The sequence below is a fragment of the Neovison vison genome, chromosome 4 (assembly GCF_020171115.1).
Source record: "Neovison vison isolate M4711 chromosome 4, ASM_NN_V1, whole genome shotgun sequence".
Taxonomy (NCBI): domain Eukaryota; kingdom Metazoa; phylum Chordata; class Mammalia; order Carnivora; family Mustelidae; genus Neogale; species Neogale vison.
In genome coordinates, this window is record NC_058094.1 from 202,264,030 (window position 1) to 202,285,830 (window position 21,801).

General features: G+C 42.5%; 1 protein-coding gene across 1 annotated transcript; it reads left to right on the forward strand.

Annotated features, from left to right (window-relative positions):
- The first annotated feature begins 7,903 nt into the window (after positions 1 to 7,903).
- Positions 7,904 to 21,801, forward strand: WNT16 (Wnt family member 16). Its single transcript, XM_044246453.1, has 4 exons — positions 7,904 to 8,267; positions 8,459 to 8,700; positions 10,651 to 10,937; positions 17,662 to 21,801. The coding sequence occupies exons 1-4, from the start codon at positions 8,173 to 8,175 to the stop codon at positions 18,124 to 18,126; spliced, it is 1,089 nt and encodes a 362-aa protein (XP_044102388.1). The 5' UTR covers positions 7,904 to 8,172; the 3' UTR covers positions 18,127 to 21,801.

Here is a 21,801-nt window from a genome sequence, read left to right on the forward strand (position 1 = left end):
TTTCTGGGCCACTTGCCTTGAGATGACAATGTGTGAGAGAAGATGCATTCATTTTAATGTTACCAAGGGAAACCACAAGCAGAAAAATAAGACAAATAATGTGTTCCAAGGTACAAGAAGTGGAAGAAGACATTGTTTGGGGATACTGATTTTTGGGGGGTGAAATCATCCCTCTGATCCTCTGGGTTAATGAATAGAGTCAAGAGTGATTGATAAGGAGACACAAATCTTGTCTTACCATGGCTTCCATGGGCAGAAGTGGATAGCATCCCAGTGAGCCCCAATGTGCCCTCTATAGAACCTACACTGCTGTATCACTGCCTGACTTGCTTTGCCTCAGAATAGCTAGTCCAGAGCATTTGTGTCGTATGTATCCTGCCTAGAGCTTCCATGGAGGTTCTTAACTGGCCGGCACATCTGTTCTGAGGGTTTGTGACGCTAAGTTTTACAAGAGATGGAAGATCGATGAACTTGCTCTCTTTGCCCAAGGAAGCAGGGACCCCCTTCAGCATTTCTGTGTTCTCATTTCTTGGCTCTATGATGAGGAAATCTGTACTCGATTCCCCACATCATTGGTTACTCCTCCCCTGGGGAGAAAGAGCAGCCCATCCATGGGTGCCCATCACCGGCGGGTGCTCCAAAAGCAGGAGAGCCCCACCTCCCTCCCCTCCTCCTAGAGCTGGACGTCTTCAAGCAGCATGAACTCCCTTCTAACTTCCTGCGGCCTCATTCTAGCCGCCTCTCTCAGGTCCAGCTTCTCAGCCTGCCACCGGGTGACAGTATTGGATCCGCCTCCCTTTGTCAAGCTTGCAGGTCTTCCATTCAGGGGGAAGGAAGAGGAAGCTTCACTTGGCATATCTAGCTCGGTAGGAAGCCTTCCGCTTCGTGAAGCCAATCCTTTGCCCAAACTGGTTCAGTTCTCTCCGTGCATGCTTTATTCATCAGAACCCCTGGGGCAGGGAGGGGAGCGGACTATGGAGGGTAAGATTCCAGGACTGAACCCCACCCGAGGCTGCCAACAATTCCTATAAGATTAAGATACTCTGAGGGCCAAATCAGTTCCTGAAGGAAAACTCCTTCCAGCCGAAACCTGCCATAACTCAGTCACCCTATAAGGCAAATATTAGTTCTCTCCCCAAAACAGCATTAAAAAGTGGCTCCACTGTATTTCTCTTGTGCTGCTTTCATGAGTGTGCCCCGGGGACTGCAGACAATACGCTGGTGCTAAAGTAGCAACTGGAATCTTTTACCCCGTCGGCTGGACTCAGGCTCTGTTCTGGCACGTGGCCCAGTATATCAATATTGTGGTTTTTCAGCCCATTCTGGAAGCTGCTTCCCTAAGCCATGTGACAGCCCCCGAAATTGGTCTGGCACCAGAAGACTTCATCAGATTGCGAACTTGAGAGCCTCCAGTCGGCTGTTTTTGTAGTGATGCCTCCCTCCGTAATCATTAACAGAAGTGAGAGGCTGCGGTTGTAGCACACCTCACACCTAGTGTGCAGTTTGTGTTTAGGTCTCTGAGCCCTCGTAAATCTCCTCGGCTTGGAGCGCTTGCGGACTCAAATGCAAGTATTCTCCGGAGGGAAACTCCAGGAAGAGTCTGAGTTATTAGCCCTGCTCCACAAACTTACCTGGAAGGAGCACATGGCACACTTACAGATGTGTCAGAAAGATTTAAGAGTATCCGTCTATTTACTGATTTTAACGCTCGCAGAGACCGAAGCTGTGAGTGCTCTAGACGGAACCATCTGGTGGTCGCGGCAGAACTGGTGCGAATCACGTGGCACAGGCGAACGCCACGTGCTAGGTACAAGTCTTGGCAAATTTCCAATTGAAAAGTGGTGAATTAGTAGATTATGTCAATGCTGACAGCTCTTAACGTAATGCTTTATTGATTCCACTGTTATGAGAAATTCCTTGTCTGTTAAAACAGCAACCATTATTGAATGCCCAGTACATACTCAGCCTTGTGAGCAAGGGTGGGGCGGGGTGGGGAAAGGCCACAACAAAATTACTCATACACTTGAATTTGAAGACATTTACAGTCTATCTGGTGACTTACAATTAAAGCACATAAAAATATCTGAGAGCAAAAGTAAGTCATGTGACAAATTTCCTGGTAGGCTCCTCAGATGATGGAGGAACCAGGCAGAGAGGGGCATCAATACTGTCCACTGTGGAAGGCTTCCTGAAGAAGGGGTAGGTGGGTTTAGGGAAGTGAAAAAGGGAAGAGAAGAAAATTCTAAGCATGGAGGCAGTGCTTCACAGGAAACTGAAGAAGGAATATGCAGGCCCGGCTTATGGGAAAGGGGAGGAAGAAGTTGGGCTGCCTACGAAGCCTGAATGTGCCGAAATCAAGTGAATTTAATCAGAAACGACGGCTCTGGTCAAATCCTGAGTGAAGGATTTAGAACTCAAACCAAAGGATTTGAAACTTAAGTGAGAGTAACTAGGAAATCGTGAAGGATTTCAGTCATGAGAGTGAAAAACCAAAGGTCAGGTTTAAATGTGATACACCTCTGTGCGGACAGAGACCCAAGTGAACCCCAAACACTGTTAGTTGCTTGGCCAGACTTAACCGCCACTCAAACACGTGACCCACCCACAAGGAGGCCGGTGGCCAGTGGTGGAACGTGAGCAGCAACCTTGAATTCAAAAGCAACTTTGGCACGGGCTGATTTTTAACTGGTCTTTTACCGGCAGGGATATTTATTACGTCAGATCAAGTTTAATCATTTGACCCAGCAGTAAGAATAAGATAGACACAGGCAAATCTTTCTAAAAGACTCTTCCCTCCAAAGTTTTCTCCCTTAAAAGTCAAGGTTGCTCAATTTTACTAAAAAGGAAAAGAAGAGACAATTTGTTTTTTCCATTATAGACAGCCCAGGGATTGTTCTATCAATAGTAATTTAAAAAACGTAAATTCCAGATTTTTTTTTAAAGATTTTATTTATTTATTTGACAGACAGAGATCACAAGTAGGCAGAGAGGCAGGCAGAGAGAGAGAGGAAGGGAAGCAGGCTCCCTGGTGAGCAGAGAGCCCGATGTGGGACTCGATCCCACGACCCTGAGTCCATGACCTGAGCTGAAGGCAGAGTCTTAACCCACTGAGCCACCCAGGCGCCCCTAATTCTGGATTTTTGAAGTAGTTTTCCTGACAACTTATTAAAATCAATAATAACTCACTCGAGTTGCTTTGTTTTACAAAATTCAAAAAAAAATTTTTTTTTTTTTTTTTTTTGAAAAGAGAGGTTGAGAGAATCGATATTCTCCAGGTCTTTCAGTTTTGTGTGTTTTGCTTCCCTGTGCCCTCGGGCAATAGTGACCTCCCTCTCTCTCTTTCTCTCTCTCTCATTCGTCAAGGATGGTCTTTTATTCCCTCATTCCAAAAAGACAGCATAAACCATACAAATACCACTAGAGATAGGCCACCTCTCTTCTTCAGCCTCAGTTCTTAGGACAAGTAGACAAAAAAATGTTGGCTTTCATACTTGGGGAGATTTAAACAGAAGACAACATCCTTTTTCAACTCCCGCTCTTCCTACTGATTCTGCCCCTGGTGTCACCTCTGCGGCTCCACGTCCGTCACTGTTACTGGCTTTTCAGGCCACCAAAGGACAACAGGACATCCAGAATGCCATTCTCTGCCCCGCCCCCCCCCCCCCCCCCAGCCACAGTCACAAGCCTGTGCTCTGTTCCACACACTGATAGCCTCCAGGTGAAATTTAAAATAGAATGGATGGGGACCTAGTTATGTAAAAAGTCACCTCTGGTCTTCTGTTCTATCGTGGGAGTTAAGACCAGCTGGGGAGCTTCTGGTATCAGTTTCCAGTACATAAGTCTCTGTGATCTGCAGCAGAAATTCTTACAACGGGGCCCTTAGAAGTCTCGTTCTCTGATGGATTGCCAGAGGCAGAGTCCAAGGCATATCTGTGCAGGCAGACTTTTTTGCTGAGTTTCCCAGGACAGAGAGAAGACTACCAGAACGAACAGGCTCCTCTGGGTTCCACAACTAATAATCTACGACTGCACTGAGTGGGCAGTAGGATTTATTACCAGCCAACGACTTATCAGTGGGTCCAGCTCGTCAAAGATGACTCCGGTCATGAGAGATTCAGTCCCTTAAGAGAGCCCTTTAGGATGAATGAATGTGCTTGAGATCTGGCTTTCTCCTCCTAAATATCCTTTTCCGGAATACAGCTCAAAACTCCTTACCCTGCTAGGAAAACAGGTTCAAATACACAATCTCCTTGTGGAATCAAGAAGCTGTAGATGCTCCGGTGACCTGTGCAAACTTGGAGTCCCATGGTGCTTATCTTAGCATTGATCAAATTTTAGGTAGCTGGGATCAGACCATGAGATGACATAGTATCAGTTGGTATTTTGAAGGATGAATGGTATGATCTTTGCAGTGTTTTATAGAGATGGGTAGCTGAAGCTTGGAAACGTGCAGAACACAGTAAACTATCAGGTCATATTCTATTGGCTGGTTAATATTTTGTCCTCCCTCCAAATTATGAAACTGAAAATAATAAATAGGAAAGAAGGCTCCTGCCTGTTACTTAAAAAATTAAAAATTTGAAATGTGCATTTATGCATATGTTTGGATTTCACCCATCATTTACTTTATTTCTCTCTGAATAGTATAAACCTCACTCATGATAGTAGAAATGAAACACTTTATATTAGAGATATAAATTAGATTATGAAAGACCCCTCACTTTCTTGTCCCAGAATAAATAAAATATCTGTGACTTCCTTTATCCTTTAACAAAATTTCATATGACCTGACAAGATTATAAAGTAAAGTTCAACTGTTTAAAAAGATTTCTGCAATTAAGAGAATTCATTTTCACTGAAATTCAGAAACAAAATTTGAACTGAAGCCAAAAACTGGGGGTTAAAAAACTCTAGCTTGTGCCATCCTGGAAACTGGGCCATCACTCAGGTGGACATGCCTTGTCAGTGACTAAGGTTTCTTCCTTCTGGGAGTGCAAATCCACCAGCAAATCCATCAGTCACCTCCCCCCATTACCACACACCCACACAACAAAAACACACACACATTGAACCACACACACACCACCTCCCTCCCTCCAGCCCTACTGGAACCTAGTAGGAGATTGAGATCTGAAAGAGAGTTTGTTGTCCTCTTAAAGGTGAGAAAACCGAGGCTCAATGGTGACATTGTAACTGGCTGACAGGTGGGCAACTCAACCACCCAATTCACCCATTGCTGTCTGCACAGCTCCTACTGGCCCCACAGAAACCAGAGAGCGAAGAGAGGGCAAAGGGCAGAAGTCTGTGTGGACTGACATCTGTCTCAGTGAGACCCACGTAATAGAGACCCACTCTGGGGTTTATCTTCAGAGAACAGAATTTCTCTCTTTTCTTTTCTTTTTTTTTTAAGATTTTATTTATCCATTTGACAGAGAGAGATCACAAGTAGACAGAGTGGCAGACAGAGATAAGGAAGCAGGCTCCCTGCCGAGCAGAGAGCCCGTTGCAGGGCTCCATCCCAGAACCCTGGGATCATGACCTGAGCCGAAAGGCAGAGGCTTTAACCCTCTGAGCCACCCAGGCACCCCCAGAACATCTCTTTTGATGGAGATATCTGTGAACTGTGACGTAAAGAACCATGGGGCACAAAAGAGAAATTTAGATCCCGAGGCCTAGTGATGTGGGATTTAATCAGGGAAAAAAAAAAAAAAAAGTTGTGAATCAGATTAGGCAGCAGTCTATGGTGGTAGAACGAACAAGGCCTCTAAAATAAGAGTGAATTTTGATTCTCCTACTTCTTAGCTGAGTGACCTTGAGAAAGTGTTTAACCTTTCCAAATTCATTTTTTTAATCTATAAAATAGTACCAGTGGGGTGGGGTAGGGTTGAAATTTTATGTGGAGAGAAAAAGAAGGAGATTGAATGTTGAAGGCACTTGTGAGGGTTTCAGTGCATGAGTTCACAATGCCTGGCAGGAAAAAAAAAAAAAAAAAAGCCCCCAAATGTCTGTTCATTGAATGAAAAGAGTATTTCTTCAACTCTACCCACTCCTGGAAATAAGTATCCTTTGCTTTAGAAGTATGGACAGAATAATCCCTAAGTATTAATGGTCTCCCCTCCCCCATCTCCCCAAAGAGGAAGTCACTTCTCTTGTTTCATTGTTTAGCCCACTTAGCTATGTGCCCAGGGCGTTCCTCGTCACATTAATCCACTCAATAAATTGTGTTCAAAACCAAGATTTCATGCACTGGGCCCAATGGCGGGGATACAGCACAGAATGCTCCATGATCCCCCCCTGGAGAGGCTCACAGAATAAAGTGAGCTTGGATGAAAGTTCTGATTTTGAGCGAGGCCACTAGCCATTAGCCAAAATATTTCTGGATCAGTAACTACACCCTATCATCAACTTGACTCTCTAAAAATTACAATGTGGCTTTAGGACCTGGTACATGGTGTTCACTCAACAAATGTTTGTTGGATAAAGGAATGAATGGGATGGGATGGGAATTTCAGTGAGCTTTTACTGCTCTGGGCTTATATAGGAGCTGTGCAGCCAATAAAATCCTTTATTTGAGGATAATGCAAGCAAAGCCAATCTTTTATTTGAATAAGTTTGGGTGATGGCACCCACTAAGCTGGTATGTCTAAACTGAGAATTGACTGCCATTTCAGAAGTCCTGTAGGGAGCAGGTGACCACTCTCAGAAAAGTTTTGTGTCACGGACAAGGAGAGCAAGGCTTGCGGATACCACAGCTAAGTGAAACTTGCCGTCACGGTTCTCGCAGAGATCTCCTATCCTGAAAAACACTGGTTAGCTAACCTTCCTAAACCGCCAGCCACCAGACATTCTCTGGCTTCTGAACTCCCTTTGGCTCCAAAGAGTACCTCACTGGATTCTATCCTCTCCTTCACTGAAATCTCAAATTCTTTTGTTTTAGACTTGTGTCTGTAGCTGGCTTGTGAACTTAAGGGAAGGGATATGGTCCTTATAAATTCCCCCCCCACACACACTACTGGGCACACGTAGGCATTTAGTAAGTCAGTTTCTAAAACGTGCCTTCAGTGTGTAGCCCTGTCCAAGGTCTCCACGTGAGCCATCCTGTGGACTCCAGATAAGGATAAAGACGCAAGCCTCATCTCTTCAAAAGCTCTCCGAGAAGCTCTCTCACGCCTTCCTTCTCTGCCCTCCATCTTCTGACAGTGCTCTCAAAGAAGACTGCCGAAAATAAGACAGACCGGGAAAACGAAATCCCGTAACACAATTTAAATATGGTAGATTAGACACTAGGCCAGAACCTTCTCTTTCGCTAAAAATAACTATTTAAACGATGACAACCTCAAGCTCGACAGCATTTCCCCCGTCTAAAGTCTCCTGACACATGGAGACCTCAAGCAGGGTGTGGGAAGGTCAACTTGTTTGTATCTGACTCAAAACGATTCCTCTCCAGCGAGGTGAAGGAGAGGAAAGAAACGGGGGCAGGGAGATTTTCCAGCCACTCCACCCTGAGGGTAATTAATCCAAAGGCGAGCAGGGTGGGTGGAACGCAAACATCTCCCATTCGACCCACGCCTTCCCCCAGGGTTGCTAAGACAGAAGCGGCCCTAGCCGTCTTCTGGTTGAATCCATACCCCTCCCGCAGGGCCCCGCTCGCGGAAGACCGTGACAGGAGGAAAGGTCGAGAACACACCCGGGTCTGGACGCGCCGTCCGGGAGCCGCGGACCCGGGCGCCCCCCGCGGAGCCCGCTCGCAGCCAATGGGAGCCTGAGGTCCGGGGATGATGAGATGCGGGGCCGAGGCTGGGCCAATCAGGCTCCAGGCGCGGCCAGGGGGAGGAGATGGGAGGAGAGGCCGGGGGCGATGGAGACAGAGCTACATCAACACAAGTTTCTCACCTATTCCGGCGAGGGACGCTCCCGCACCTCCTGCACACCTCCAGCTCGTCGCAGGAGGAGGGCCCCAGGCTCCGTTCTCCACCTCCTCTCACTGCTCCCTGCGAGCCAGGGGAAGGCTGCGGAGAGTTCCTACCACCGCTGGCCTTCTTTTTATGTTGTCTGCAGGGGGAAAGAGGGCGACGGACAACTCGGTGCTGGGGAACTGACCTCTGGCTCGGCGGGCCCCTGGGGAGGGAGAGCAGAGGAGTGGCTGGGGCTGGGGGACTCCATGCGGGGGCCATGGACAGAGCGGCGCTCCTGGGACTGTCGCGCCTGTGCGCGCTGTGGGCAGCCCTGCTCGCGCTGTTCCCCTGCGGAGCCCAAGGAAATTGGATGTGAGTATGGGGGCAGTAGGGGCGCACGCGGGTTGTGGCAAAAGGGGTGCCCAGCTTTAGGGAACTTTCAGTTGAAGAGGGGGAGCAAGATGGGGGTTCCTAGGGCGGATGACCCAGTTTTCGGGAAAACATCTGGGATTGGAGAGGAGAGCTGGGGAGCGGCTCACGCTAGGGACGGCGGTGTCTTACAGGTGGTTGGGCATCGCCTCCTTTGGGGTTCCGGAGAAGCTGGGCTGCGCCAACTTGCCGCTGAACAGCCGCCAGAAGGAGCTGTGCAAGAAGAAACCGTACCTGCTGCCGAGCATCGGAGAGGGCGCGCGGCTGGGCATTCAGGAGTGCAGGAGCCAGTTCAGACACGAGAGGTGGAACTGCCTGGTCACCGCCGCCGCCACGCCGGGCACCAGCCCCCTTTTTGGCTACGAGCTGAGCAGCGGTAAGTCCCGGGACCCTCCGGGATGGCGCGGGATAGAGGGCGACAACTCCTCCAAGTTACAGTAAACAGAGTAGCGCTTGCGTGGTCCGTCGCTCTCTAAATCCCAAAAGAGGTCCTTTCGTGGACGAGAACTGGGGGTGACGGAAGCCAGGCCCGGGTGCAGGTGCGGTCTTGGAGGGGGGTGATCCCCCGGGTCCGGAGCCGGGCGCTAGGAGCTGTAGCTCTTCCTCCTTCCCGCGGCGCCGGGCGGGAGTTACAGAAAAACTGACACTCCACCCGGCCGACCCCTCGGACCCCGTAGCGCCCCCCTACGTGGGTGACCAGCTGGAGAAACATGATGTCGGCAGCAGGGAATGCTGCCGCCACATCTGCTTTGATTTAAGCAGCGCCGCTGCGCACCGAGCCCTGGACAAGGGGCTAATTGCAGCGAAGCCTCGCGTTTGTTGGCACCTCAGAGCGCGGGGTGGACAGAATAATGCTGGTTTCTAAATGGAGTGTCCTGGGCAACTCAACGTGCGGCTCACCCGAGCACGACTACTTTGGCTCTCCCCTCTGTTCTCTTTTCCTTCTCTATCTTCCCTCCTCGTTGCACACCCGCGGCGCGGGAAGCTGCAGTAAAAGTTCCGCTTCCACGTGCCTGGTGACTCGGTAGGGATAAAGGCACAGGGAACCAGGATTATTCTAGGAATCTCAGCAGATTCAGAGAGTTCTAGAACCTGGGAGCCGAAAGATTCGTTGTTGTTTTTCGCATTCGTTTCCGTTCTCCCTCCTCCTTGGACCCTTCTCCACACGTCCCCTGCACACATCGCCGCCAAAGCATTGCGCTTGCCCCGCTGCGTTTTGGGCGGCACGCCCTTCCGAAGGAGCCCTGACCCCCGCGGAAGAAAAAAGAAGTGAAGAAGGAAGAAGGGTTGGGAAAAAAGGAGGAGGAAGAAGGAAGAGAGAGAAGGAGGAGGAAAAAGAGAAGGAAAAGGAGGGAGAACAGGAGGGGGAGGAGGAGGAGAAAAAGAAGAAAAAAGTTTCAGTTGCTGAAATGCAGAACATCAACTGTTGAAAAGGTTTATTGGACAACGGACATGCAACTCTACTCTAATCTTAACATCTCAAAAGAGAAAAGGTCACCTGCTGAGCCTCTTCTAGTCTATTTTGCTAATGTTTTGATGGGACTTTAATTTGCAAAGAGTTTAGCTCTGTCTTTATTGTAGGTGTGCTAAATATGTATTCAGTGATTTTCTATAATAATTCTTTTTTATTTTTCTGGTGACATTTCAATTCTTTCATTGCCTTTCAGCCTGTAAAAGGATGAGCTAGTAATATATAAGATATTTAACTGTTTGATATTAATATTTGTGATTGTTATTTATAATATCTTCCTTTAAAAAAATAGAACGGTCTTTGATATGAAAGTAAACTGTAACATCTACTGATTGCTTTGGCCTTTGCTTAATCCTAATTTGCATACCAGCGTACAACATACAAACAAAACTCACACCAAATTTTTCAGCGCGTGTTTCATGAGAACACATTCAAAATGATAAATTTTTAAAAAGTAATCTGGACTCTTTTGGGCATTGCATTACCATTTGCGGTATCCATGCAGAGAATTTTAAATTCAACACATATTTATTGAACTTTTATTGTCTATTAAGCACAGAGCTAGGTGTTGGCATATTTTTTAATTTTAAAAATAAACAGATGATTCTAAGGTGTGAGGACAATTTATGATACACAATATATAACCCCCCCAAGTGAAATGCTGAAAATTAATGTTGCTTTTTTGAAAGACTGAAGCACTATGAAATCGTCCTTCCTAAATATGTCCTCATTAAAAGCATCCATTGAAAGCAATTGAAAAACAGCTTCCCTGCTAAGAGGATGAACAGGAAGCTTTGCTGTGAACATAAACAGACAGTTTGGCTCTTTCATTCAGCAATTTATGTTTTGTTCTAGGCACCAAGGAAACAGCATTTATTTATGCTGTGATGGCAGCAGGCCTGGTGCATTCTGTGACCAGGTCTTGCAGTGCAGGCAACATGACCGAGTGCTCCTGTGACACCACCTTACAGAACGGCGGTTCAGCAAGCGAAGGCTGGCACTGGGGGGGCTGCTCAGATGATGTCCAGTATGGCATGTGGTTCAGCAGAAAGTTCCTAGATTTCCCCATCAGAAACACTACAGGAAAAGAAAGCAAAGTACTTTTAGCAATGAACCTGCACAACAACGAAGCTGGAAGGCAGGTACGTATCAGAAAATGGAATGAAATCTAGTGCCTTTAAGTAAATAACACTAGGATTACACTTCTGAATGCATCTGTCCAAATGACTTGAAAAACATACAGTTGTAGTCTGAGAAATATATATGTCATATATATATGTATAATATGTATGTGTGTTTATTATATATGGATAACTTCTACATTGATTTAGTTTCAGTTCTCCATCTGATAGGAGTTGAATCTGATTATAGAATGTATTGGTGATTTTGTACTTTGTACACCCAGAACACTAATTATAAAATAATAGGTGTAGACGTGCCTTTGGGGTCATTTTGTTCCATTTGTGAGAGAGCCAGACTAACGTCTATAGAATCTGCCTTTCTAATGAGACTGAATCAAATTCCATCTCAAATTTGCATTTTGATTTTTTAAATCTATTTTTAGTGAGCAATGATTCCCAAACATGTTATTGATATGTCCTTACATTGTCTAGCAAGCATTCTTGAATACATCCTGGAATATATAACTCTTAACTAACATTTTGGTAAAACAAAGTTTTTAAAAAGATAATTTGTTATTTTATTATAAAGTGATATAGATACATTGTAAAAATGATAACTGCAGATAAGAATCTAAGATATATTATATGTATGAATACTTAAATATATATAAGACTGAAGGGTAGGCAAATTTGAAGAACCACCATCTAATTAAACTTTTTTATGAATTTTGATTTTTCATATTAAGTTTTCTCAAAATGGAATCAATTTGTAACTTAATTTACCTTTTACATATTTATTTAAATGATTATTGACACCATAAAGTTTGAGCTCTACAACATAGCTGAATTACTTGGCAATTCATAGCGATTTTCCTAAAACAGTCCAAACTTTCTTATGAATATACATTTTCTATGTTGTAATAATCTTTTCAAGACAGGGAATATCAGCACATGTCCTACATTATTGTAATATCCAATAACCTGTAAAAGTCCCAAAGTAGTCATTGCAATCCTCCACAATCTCCTGAAATAAATTAAAACAAGTTGCCGTGTCTGTCAGGCATATTTAAAATACATGTTGCATTTGTTTTACATTTTTGGAATAAATGGAACGCACTTAGAATAGGTGCAAGTTTCAACCAGCTTTCTTTGCTTAACCACTCTGGTTTATAATACAAAAACAGAAAACTCCATAAATGTTATTATCACCATAACACTTCAAATTCAAATCTGAATTTTCAATTCGATTTGAATATTGATATAAAATAGCAAAATAGAAAGTAGGAAAGTCAGTAAATAGCTAGGTAGGTTTTTCATATTTTTATTTAGAAGCTTTAAAAGCTAGCTGATCACACTAGAGTAACTCTTGTTTAACACCGTAGTTATGCACGTATCTCTTCTCCTTAAAGTTTTGCATGAAAAAAAATTCAATGAATGGGGTCTGCTTCAATTTAAATATTCTCCAATAAAGGATTTTTAAAATTATTTCTAACATATGACTATAAAAGAGGGTTAAATATATGTTTACATTTTTAATTTATATTCTTTAATACTTTAGAATTAAAATGAGAAAAATACTAAAATAAGTCAAATTAATATATTTTAAAAACAAAAAATGAATATTGATTATCGATTTAGATCTTAAATCTTCTTTAGCCGTTCTTTAAATAATTTGGTAGAGCTTTTTAAAAATTTAACTAGAAAACAAAACTTGGAAATTGGTGTCATAATTAATTCCCTTGAATAAAGATTATCGCCAAACTTGTGAGAAGGTCGGAAATATTCTAACTGTGTTTTTATTAGTATCATTAGGCAGCTGTTTAGTTTTATTCTGTCTCATGTGTTGTTTCAAATTAGGTAACAGTATTTGCCTCTGTAACTATTTGATCTTAAACTATTATTTATATTCTGAGTTTATTAAAAACATACAACCGTTTAGCATCAATTTTAATCCACTGTGTTTGTTGGCAAAAAACAATCTTCTCACATTACCAGGGTTTCTGCCATTTTAATTATGCAGAAAACAATTCAGCCTAAACATATACATTCAGTTTTTGTCAATTTCAGGGTTCTCCCTACTGAATATTTTTGTTCCCCATTGGTCTAGATGGAATCTTAAAATATTACAAAATATTACCTGGACTGCTGTTTTTGTTGGTCTTTTTTCAGGAAGTATTACAACTCAAACATTTTTGTATTTTTCTTTCCACTGGTGGCTCAAAAAAAACCCCCTCCACCAGCACCCGCACGAGCACCACAGCAACAACAAAAACCAACCAAGTTTGCAGGCTATTATCTAACAAGGAAGAACAACCAACTCCATTTTTAAGATTGGCAATTAAGATTTTAATCTAATAGGCATATTCTTCTGGGTAAAGTTCAAGGTCTGTATTCAATTGAGTTGATTTTCTTGGTCTCAAAATCCCAAACTCAAAATGTAGGAAAGCGTTCAGAGAAATGTGGGTACTGGCGCTTAGTAGTGCTGTGAGCAGGATAGATGATTTTCTAACCGCTGACCTTAAGTACTCTGATTCCCACTTGGTTTCTGACACCATTCCTAAAGTTATGACTCCAAGAATAATGTTGCTGAATGGTGATTGGCTAACAGAATGATGTGATGTCTTCCAGGGGCAGAACTTCTGGGAATAATGTGACTTGGAATATTTATGGGTATTTCTTTTGGTGTGCTTAAAATATTTCCATTCTTCCCCTGTCCACCTCATAAACTTTTAAGTTTCCCTACCCCATAATTTGTTTTATGATGAGTAACTCAAAAAAGTGGGAGGGGCCCAACCCCAAATGTTCATTGACCTGTTTCAAGAATATTTATAAGCACTTGAACAACACATAAGTGTTTTGCCTTTCAGCAGGTTCAAATATATTTTTGGACTGAAAGAGACAACATGGGTCAGAAGAATAGGAATTCTACATATAACCATCCAACCTTATGTCACCGTTTTCCTAAAAACTTAACCAGATCATCTGATAGTTGACAAAATGAACTGCTTATAACAAAATGTTCTGCAGCAGTTTTTTTGGGTCATTTCTGTGAAGTTTGGATAAAACAATCATTGCCTGCTGGGTTACCTCGGAGTCAAAATGGTGGGGCCAGCAGTTCCGCAGCCCATTTTTCAAGCAGTTTCTATTTTTACATTAAGTATTAATGATACATCTTTCCTATTTCAGTTCATTAGAAGTTTATCAAACCAAAACTTAACGCAAAGAGCCCAGTAAATTAAATGCTACCCTCCTAATTGCTCTCCCATAGTTTAAAACTATTCCACCAAAATGTGCACATCTGTTTGCAATAGTTCACAAAACATTCCTCTGTTAATATCGTTATAAACCCTAACAACTCAACTAGAGTAGAGAAAAGAATTTTCTCATAACCACATGCTACTCAGACGGTTGCTATCCTTTTACTTTTCTTGTTAGCAGGAAAGGACTGCTATCACTACAGCCCAGAAGGGCTATTTGACATTAATTAAGAATCCTAGCTGAAAAGCTCAGAATATACATTTTTGTGGAGTGTTCGTGCAAGTTCCTTAAACATACTCCATTTTCCACTTTCACTTTTCTCTGTTCTACTAAAATTCTCCTGTTGGATACAAAGACTTTAGATCATATATTGCCAACTGTACATTTTAATGTAAAAGGCAAGTGTCTTAACCATGCTGTTTATTGTTGGTAAAACTGGAATAATATCTAAGTACATATTCACTAATGACCTACTGTGTGCAAGGCATTTCTTCCCACAAAACTAAATCAAGTAAAACAATTTATGAAGAGGTGCTCTGAGATACAGCCAAGTTCTACAGTGTGTGTGTGTGTGTGTGTGTGAGAGAGAGAGAGAGAGAGAGAGAGAGAGAGAAAGATCTGCCCTAGAACTCTGCATTATATCAAATTCTCCTAGTGGTAATTACATTGCTTTATTTTAATCCCTATTTGTCCAAGTTTCTTCCTTAGAGTGTTTTGGGTCTATAATCATTTAAATTGCATGTTAAGTTATTGAAATTCCTCTCCTTGAAGTTTATTTGGCTTTCTGTCCTAAACTATATATATATATGGTAAACTATATATAATATAAAATATATATGATAAAATGTAAGATATGTAGATGATAAAAATGCCATTTTATACTTACCGTTAAGGACAAAAAGATAATGGAACTGAAAGGTAATAGAATAAAACTTCAAAATATCATCCCTGAAAAGTTACAACCAACTCCAGGTATTTAAAAGACCCTAGTTTTCCTCTGGCAGGAAAATCTTCCCCAAATTCTGATACACATTCAGCAGGTGGTACCATTAGATTTGAAAACCAGTCTCTCTTTTTATCTTTCAAACCAAGTAATATGTCACTCTGGGGACTGACACAGTTGTGGTCTGAGGAATGGCAGGAGAACCCAGCAGGATCAAGGTCTCCCCATACCATTGATTCTCCTGGCAGTGACTCTTTTGCTAAAGGTGGTTTTCAATTATTCCTTCCAATTCATATGACCAACAGAGAATGAGTTAAAACTTGTTCCAGTGAGATGGACTAACCATAAGTATTTGGTGAGCATCTACTCTGTCTTCCGTGCTTTGCAAATTGGCAACACCGTACGTGATGTCTGAACGGGTTAATGAAAGAAAAAGTCTGCCCCTCAGTAAGATCCTGAGCAAGAGCCGGCTTTAAATCACCAAGTGATGACTGGAAGGAATGCTGATCAGGTTTAAATACATAAACAGACATTCTTCGATTTTTGGTTTTCTTTGGACAATTTGTTTTGTTATTACCTAGCATTAACTGAGCTCTCTTATTCTCATATCCTTCAAGCCTTTAAAATCTGAGCAAAAGTACATAGATTGCGTTCATTTGAACATTTATTTGCCTGGAGCCATTTGAAAAAATTGAAGTCTTTGTGGCTATCGAATGCCATAAATTTAAGCAAATAAGCGTTTGCACCATGCTTTATTTTTTTTGTGTGTGCCATACGTTATAAATTGCTCTCATGCTCATTGAGAGGTATCTTTTGCCCTGTGTTAATAAGAAATAGACATAGCTACTTGCTTCTCCGTTTTGTGAATTCACAAAAAGCATATGTGCTCTCTTCTATAAGGGACAGGGTTTAAATATTATTCTGTTTATTATTTTAAACACTAATAAGAAGTATCAAATATTACACAAATCAATACCATATGCTCTCACTCAAGGTTGCAACTATGATAAATTGTCCGAAATATTCTGTCTCATTAGATAGTTCGGAAACTCTAATTTGTTAGGAAACATAACATTCCACAAACGTGTCAGTGACGGGTTTAGCATAAAATAGCCAAGCATAAACCCTTGTCATTTTATAGTTTTGATAAGAAGTGTAAGTGGAATTTAAGCCGTGAAGTTTTTCCTTTCTTTGGTGCGATTACACACATAATTTCCACGTTATTGAACAGACAGATCACTTTTTCATTTTACCCAGCATGTTGACAGACCGTCAACACGAGAGCTAGCCCTGGCGATTTATTAATCTGCTCTGCCATCCTCTGGGGACTGAAGGAAGCTGTGCTGACTAGCCCAGTGTGTAAGACAGCAGAACCCTAAAGTTCTTGAAATCTCTACATTGCCTTTGCACTGTTAGCCCCTTTTCACATTTTTCTCTCAACCTTCCTGTACCACCTTCTTCTTCCGGAGAGGGGATATTTATTTAGATTCTAATGTGGGCCAAGCAGTGGGCTCTTATGGATATATGTAATTTCATTGAATTCCTCAGTCTGAATAAACCAAACTCTGCACTTTGAATTGAAAAGTTAAATACATACATTACCCCTCTGCTACGAGGGGATGGAGCTACTGATCCATCAGGAATAGGACATATGTTTTGAGTTAATTTTCCAGAAGAGGGGAAGAATGTGCTGGGAGCAACCACATTCTCCAGCCCCTTCTCCCTCTGACCAACTTAAGTTGATTAGTCAGGGTTTCTCATGTGGTCTGTGACCAGAGGATAACGCGGTTCCCACCCCCCACGCCCACGTGAACGTAAGGACTTTTACAGTGGTCGAACGGGGGAGCTCCCAGTTCCGTAGGTCTCATGCTTAGATGCCCGTTAGGATCATCTGAGCAGTTTTATGGAAGCACCGCTGCCCAGACCGCACCTCCGCGGGTTAAGTCAGAATCTCAGGGATTATAGCCCCGGTTATTAGTTAAATTTCCCTGCTGCTTCTGTGCACATGCGCGCCCAGGACACCTGCCCCCTCAGTGCTTCTCCAACCTTAATGCGCGTAGGAGTCACCGGAGAATCTTATTAAAATGCAGATTCTGGTGCTGTGGGTCTGCAGTGGGGCCTGGGAGTCTGCATTTCCCACGAGGGATGTCGGTGCTGCAGGTCCACGAACCGCACACTCTGAGTTACAAGGTGATTGGTGTCGAACAGGGAAGTACGCGTGGGCATCCTCTCACACCCAGAATTCTACAAAGAAATGGAAATAGAAGTGGTTTCCCTCTATTGTCTCAGATCGCCCCGGTAACAGTAGCAGCCCGGACCACCACTTCAAGCCTTGGGAGTGTTTGCTTGGCAGGGTCAAGAGAAGAACAGAACACCTGGACCCTGAAGCAACTGTAAAGAGCCTTCGTGTTCAAAGCGATCACCTTTAGGCAGGACTAAGCAGACCCAGAAAGGGAAGGGATGAGGTCAAGTCGAGCTTCAGGTGCGGGGGTGGGGGGGGAACCCTTCACGAATGCTATTTAATACCATTACGGTTGGTTTCAGGCTGTCGCCAAGTTGATGTCCGTGGATTGCCGATGTCACGGAGTTTCCGGCTCCTGCGCTGTGAAAACGTGCTGGAAAACTATGTCTTCTTTCGAAAAGATTGGCCACTTGTTGAAGGATAAGTACGAAAACAGTGTCCAAATCTCCGACAAAATAAAGAGGAAAATGCGCAGAAGAGACAAAGATCAGAGGAAAATACCCATTGGCAAGGATGAACTCCTCTACGTTAATAAGTCTCCCAATTACTGCGTCGAGGATAAGAAACGAGGGATCCCCGGGACCCAAGGCAGAGAATGCAACCGCACGTCGGAGGGCGCGGACGGCTGCAACCTCCTTTGCTGCGGCCGAGGCTACAACACCCACGTGGTCAGGCACGTGGAGAGGTGCGAGTGCAAGTTTATTTGGTGCTGCTACGTCCGCTGCAGGAGGTGTGAAAGCATGACTGACGTCCACACTTGCAAGTAGCCCCTCCGGCCAGCCTCTCACCGTGCAGGCCTGGTGAAGCTGACCCCTGCCTCCTCTAAGTCCCAGACCCTGGCGCTTGGCGCTGAGCTCCCTTTACCCAACGGATAGTAGATCACTCACAGAGCGCGTGGATTTGGGGGGAGGAAGGAGCAGAGTTGACAAGGATTGGGTTCATTTTTTGTTGGTTTAGAAATATATATTGACACACCAGGAAGATCATCTGACTCCTGAACAAGAAAGAAAAGGAAGGAGACTTCACCCGGGAAGACCTGGTCCATATTCAGGATAAGATCCTGGATTGTGGAACTCAGCTATGGAACTCAGCAGTAGTGGGTGAATATGAGGCATTTTTGAAATATGCTCTTCTAGCAGCAAGGAACAGTAAACAGAATCTCATTTATTCTCTCACCATTTTAGATGAAGAAATCATAGGGTTCGCGCAAAGAAACAGATGCTGGAAAGTTAACAGAAGTACTGGTTGCTTAGTTTCCCTTTCATGCATTTCAAAAGAAGGGCAATTACAACGAATTTCCCTTAGTGATACTGTGTGCCTAGAAAGTGTTTGCTAGAGATGTTTAGTGACAAAAGGGAAGAATCTAAACGTAAAAAGTAAAATGTATGGTTTGGATTTTAAGTGCCTTTTAACTAGGAGAATTTATCTAGAAAAATTTCAGTCAGATATACAGCACTTTTTCTATCCTTGGCTTCATTTTTTAAAAAATTTAAATTCAAGTTAGTTAACATATAGTGTTGTTGGTTTTGTTCTTTAATGATAGACCTGTTGCTACTTTTAAAACCCCAGCTCAGAAATAATGGGGAAGAGAGGGATCTTAAGAGCAGGTGGGGAAATTAAAGGTAAAAACATAAAGGGCTCTCATACATTGTAAGGGGAAGCACCCTTTAAAAGTGTAAAAATAGTATTTTGTATAGTATTTTGCTAAAAAAAAGTTATATATTTTGTAAATACAGTATTTAAGTTATATGATATATATTGAAACTTAAGACACTTATTGCCAAAGCACAAGAGCAAGGGCAATAAAATTATCTCAGAAATAAGATTAACTTCTGTTTCTTTCCATACCTTTTTTAAACGTTGAAAAGAAGTTAATTGAGTAGTTAGTTATATGGATGTGTTTTTCTTGTCAAAATGACAATTTTAGATGTTATAGGTTAAAATATGCTGCAAAATATTGAGAATTTTGTTATTTCAGCAGATTAGTTAAGTTCTGCTTTTAATTAGTTATGTTTAACTTGTAAGGTTATTATAATAAATTATGCAGTAAAAGTGTTAACTGGTAAGAGAATCTAAATCAAAATAATGATCAATTTGTGGATTTGATATCCTGGATATTTATTATATTGTATGTAATGCTGCATTTCCATGTGAATGTTGAATGGTCTCTCTAACTTTAGTATCCACGCATGTATATTCATCATATTTTACAAGGTTCCTGGTAGAAATTACAGGGCTATATTTAAGGTTGTTTATAAATGTAGATGCTTATGTTTTTTATGAATTGTTAAACATTTCAGTATTATATAGGGAAAAATTTCTAAATTCAGAAAGGACAAAGAAAGAATATTCTTTTTCTTATTATAAAGAAATGTTTCCTTGTCCACAGGTCTCATTCTTTTGCCTTTTCATTTTATTTACCAAGGCAGAACAATAATTAGTGAAAAAAGAGAAAACCCATGGAAAACATCTCAGGCATGCGTAATATTAAATTCAAGGCAAAGCATTTAATTGTGGCCCTTAAAGTCTAACAAAAAAAATTCTTTATTAATGAGAAATTCAGAAATGATAGTTGAATAATTGTAGTACTTATTTAAAAGAGTGGTTTACCAATCTAGCATCCCCTGAGAGACACTTATTCTCATGTCTTTTTTTTTGGCACAGCAAATCTGTTTTGTCTGCATTGAAAATAAGCAATCTCTCTCTTTTTTTTAAGATAAAGAATAGTTCCCATTAACAACCGATTTCTTCTATTAACTAGACATCTTTTTCGTAATTACCTTACCAACCAATTGGAAGAACCAGACAGATGCTAATTCCCAAATACCCGATTACTATTGAGCTGTTGCTGAAGAAGACCATGATGCCAACTCAGACTCTCCTCTCTGGGATGCCTGAGCAGGAACTCCTAAGACCCAAGCTGTGTCTCTCACTTTTTTCTTGTACTTCTCCTCCCTGGCTTCAACACGGAGGCCATCCTTGGATGTCTCCCCCGTTTTACTGACCGACAGCCTGGGCTTGTCTCATTTTCCTCCCACTCCCCATCATGCTTGAGGTAGCACCATGGAGCTCTGGGGGATACAAGTTGTGGAGCCCAAGTGTTCCTATCCATTCTGGATGATTTTGCCTGTGTTACTTAGGTATCTTCATGTAACAAGTCACAGAAAATGAAACTCAGACTGACAAACATTGAAGGAAATACACTGACTCCGTAACTGAAAGTCCAGAGTTGTGCCTGGTTCCTGTGAAGCTTGATCAAAAATCTCAATGCTATACTCCCTGTGGTTCAGGTCTTTCCAGCTCTAGCTGAAACAGCCTGGCTTCTGCAGTGTTGTCTTCTACTTCAGGCCCCACATGGTGGGGTGGACGCTTCCCACCCCCAGTGGCCCCAGGCTCTCCTCTTTTCTTAGCAACATGGCTGCCACATGCCCCCCAGACCTCGCCTTCTCCTACCACTCATTCTAAGGAAAGAGAGAGGTTCTTTTTTGGTTGCTCCCATAGGAGAGATGGAAAGCTTTGTTTTTTCCTTCTTCACAGAATGCCCAGCAAAGGTCATTCTGTGTCCCATTGGCTCCAGTTGGTTAATATGTCCATCCCTGAACCAATCAGAATGGCCATTGGAAGCTGGGGTTCAGGGATAAATTCACTGATCATCTTAAGGTAATGGAGACCCAGGCTGGCACCTGGCGGTGAGGTCACTTCTAACTAAACCCACATAGCTTGAGAATAGGGAAGTGGTGAATCCACAGAGGAAAACCAGAGTTGATGTTACCATTAAAGTACCTGGGTGCTGGGCAGCAAAGACATTAGATGTTCTCAGCTCTAGTGATGTGCTTCAAAAGCAGCTTTCTGGCAGCACGTGGGTCAGGCTTAGAGCGGGCACAAAGCAAGCTGTGGATACATGTATAGGATACAAAGTATCTTCAGCTGTGGATACATGTATAGGATACAAAGTATCTTCATTTCTTTAAATGCCCTTGATGACCTTAAAAGGGGAGGGGAGGTGGATCTGGTGTATGAATTTCACACTTAGGAGTTCAACTATTTTGTAAATTGGGGGCTGCCTAATAGAGACAGTGGTAAGAGGCAATGATGATTGTCTGAAAATGCTACTGAGAAAAACCTGTTAAATGGCATTATCTGTAACCTCTGGATAAATAAGTCTGCTGATTGAAACATTTCCCTGCTAGTAGTATTTTACAAAACATTAAAAACACTTTAATTTGTTTGACTATAAACAATTGCATTATTTCCTTATTCCCAGTCTGGATGATCATTGTTTTTGTTCTGAAAGAAACTCTTGATAGTTGTATTTAGAATAACAATAGGATTTTATACAAGTTAGATGCTATGACCATGTATATATTTGCAGCTTTATAATTACGTGACATATCCCATCGGTATTTTACAGACACACTTTAGGGGCGGCCGGATGGCTCAGA

Bases quoted from the DNA above. Each gene is read 5' to 3' on its own strand.
- WNT16 (XM_044246453.1), top strand. From the start codon at position 8,173: ATGGACAGAGCGGCGCTCCTGGGACTGTCGCGCCTGTGCGCGCTGTGG. The intron at 8,701-10,650 runs GTAAGTCCCGGG...GTTTTGTTCTAG, and splicing joins TGGCTACGAGCTGAGCAGCG to GCACCAAGGAAACAGCATTT. The intron at 10,938-17,661 runs GTACGTATCAGA...GGTTGGTTTCAG, and splicing joins ACAACGAAGCTGGAAGGCAG to GCTGTCGCCAAGTTGATGTC.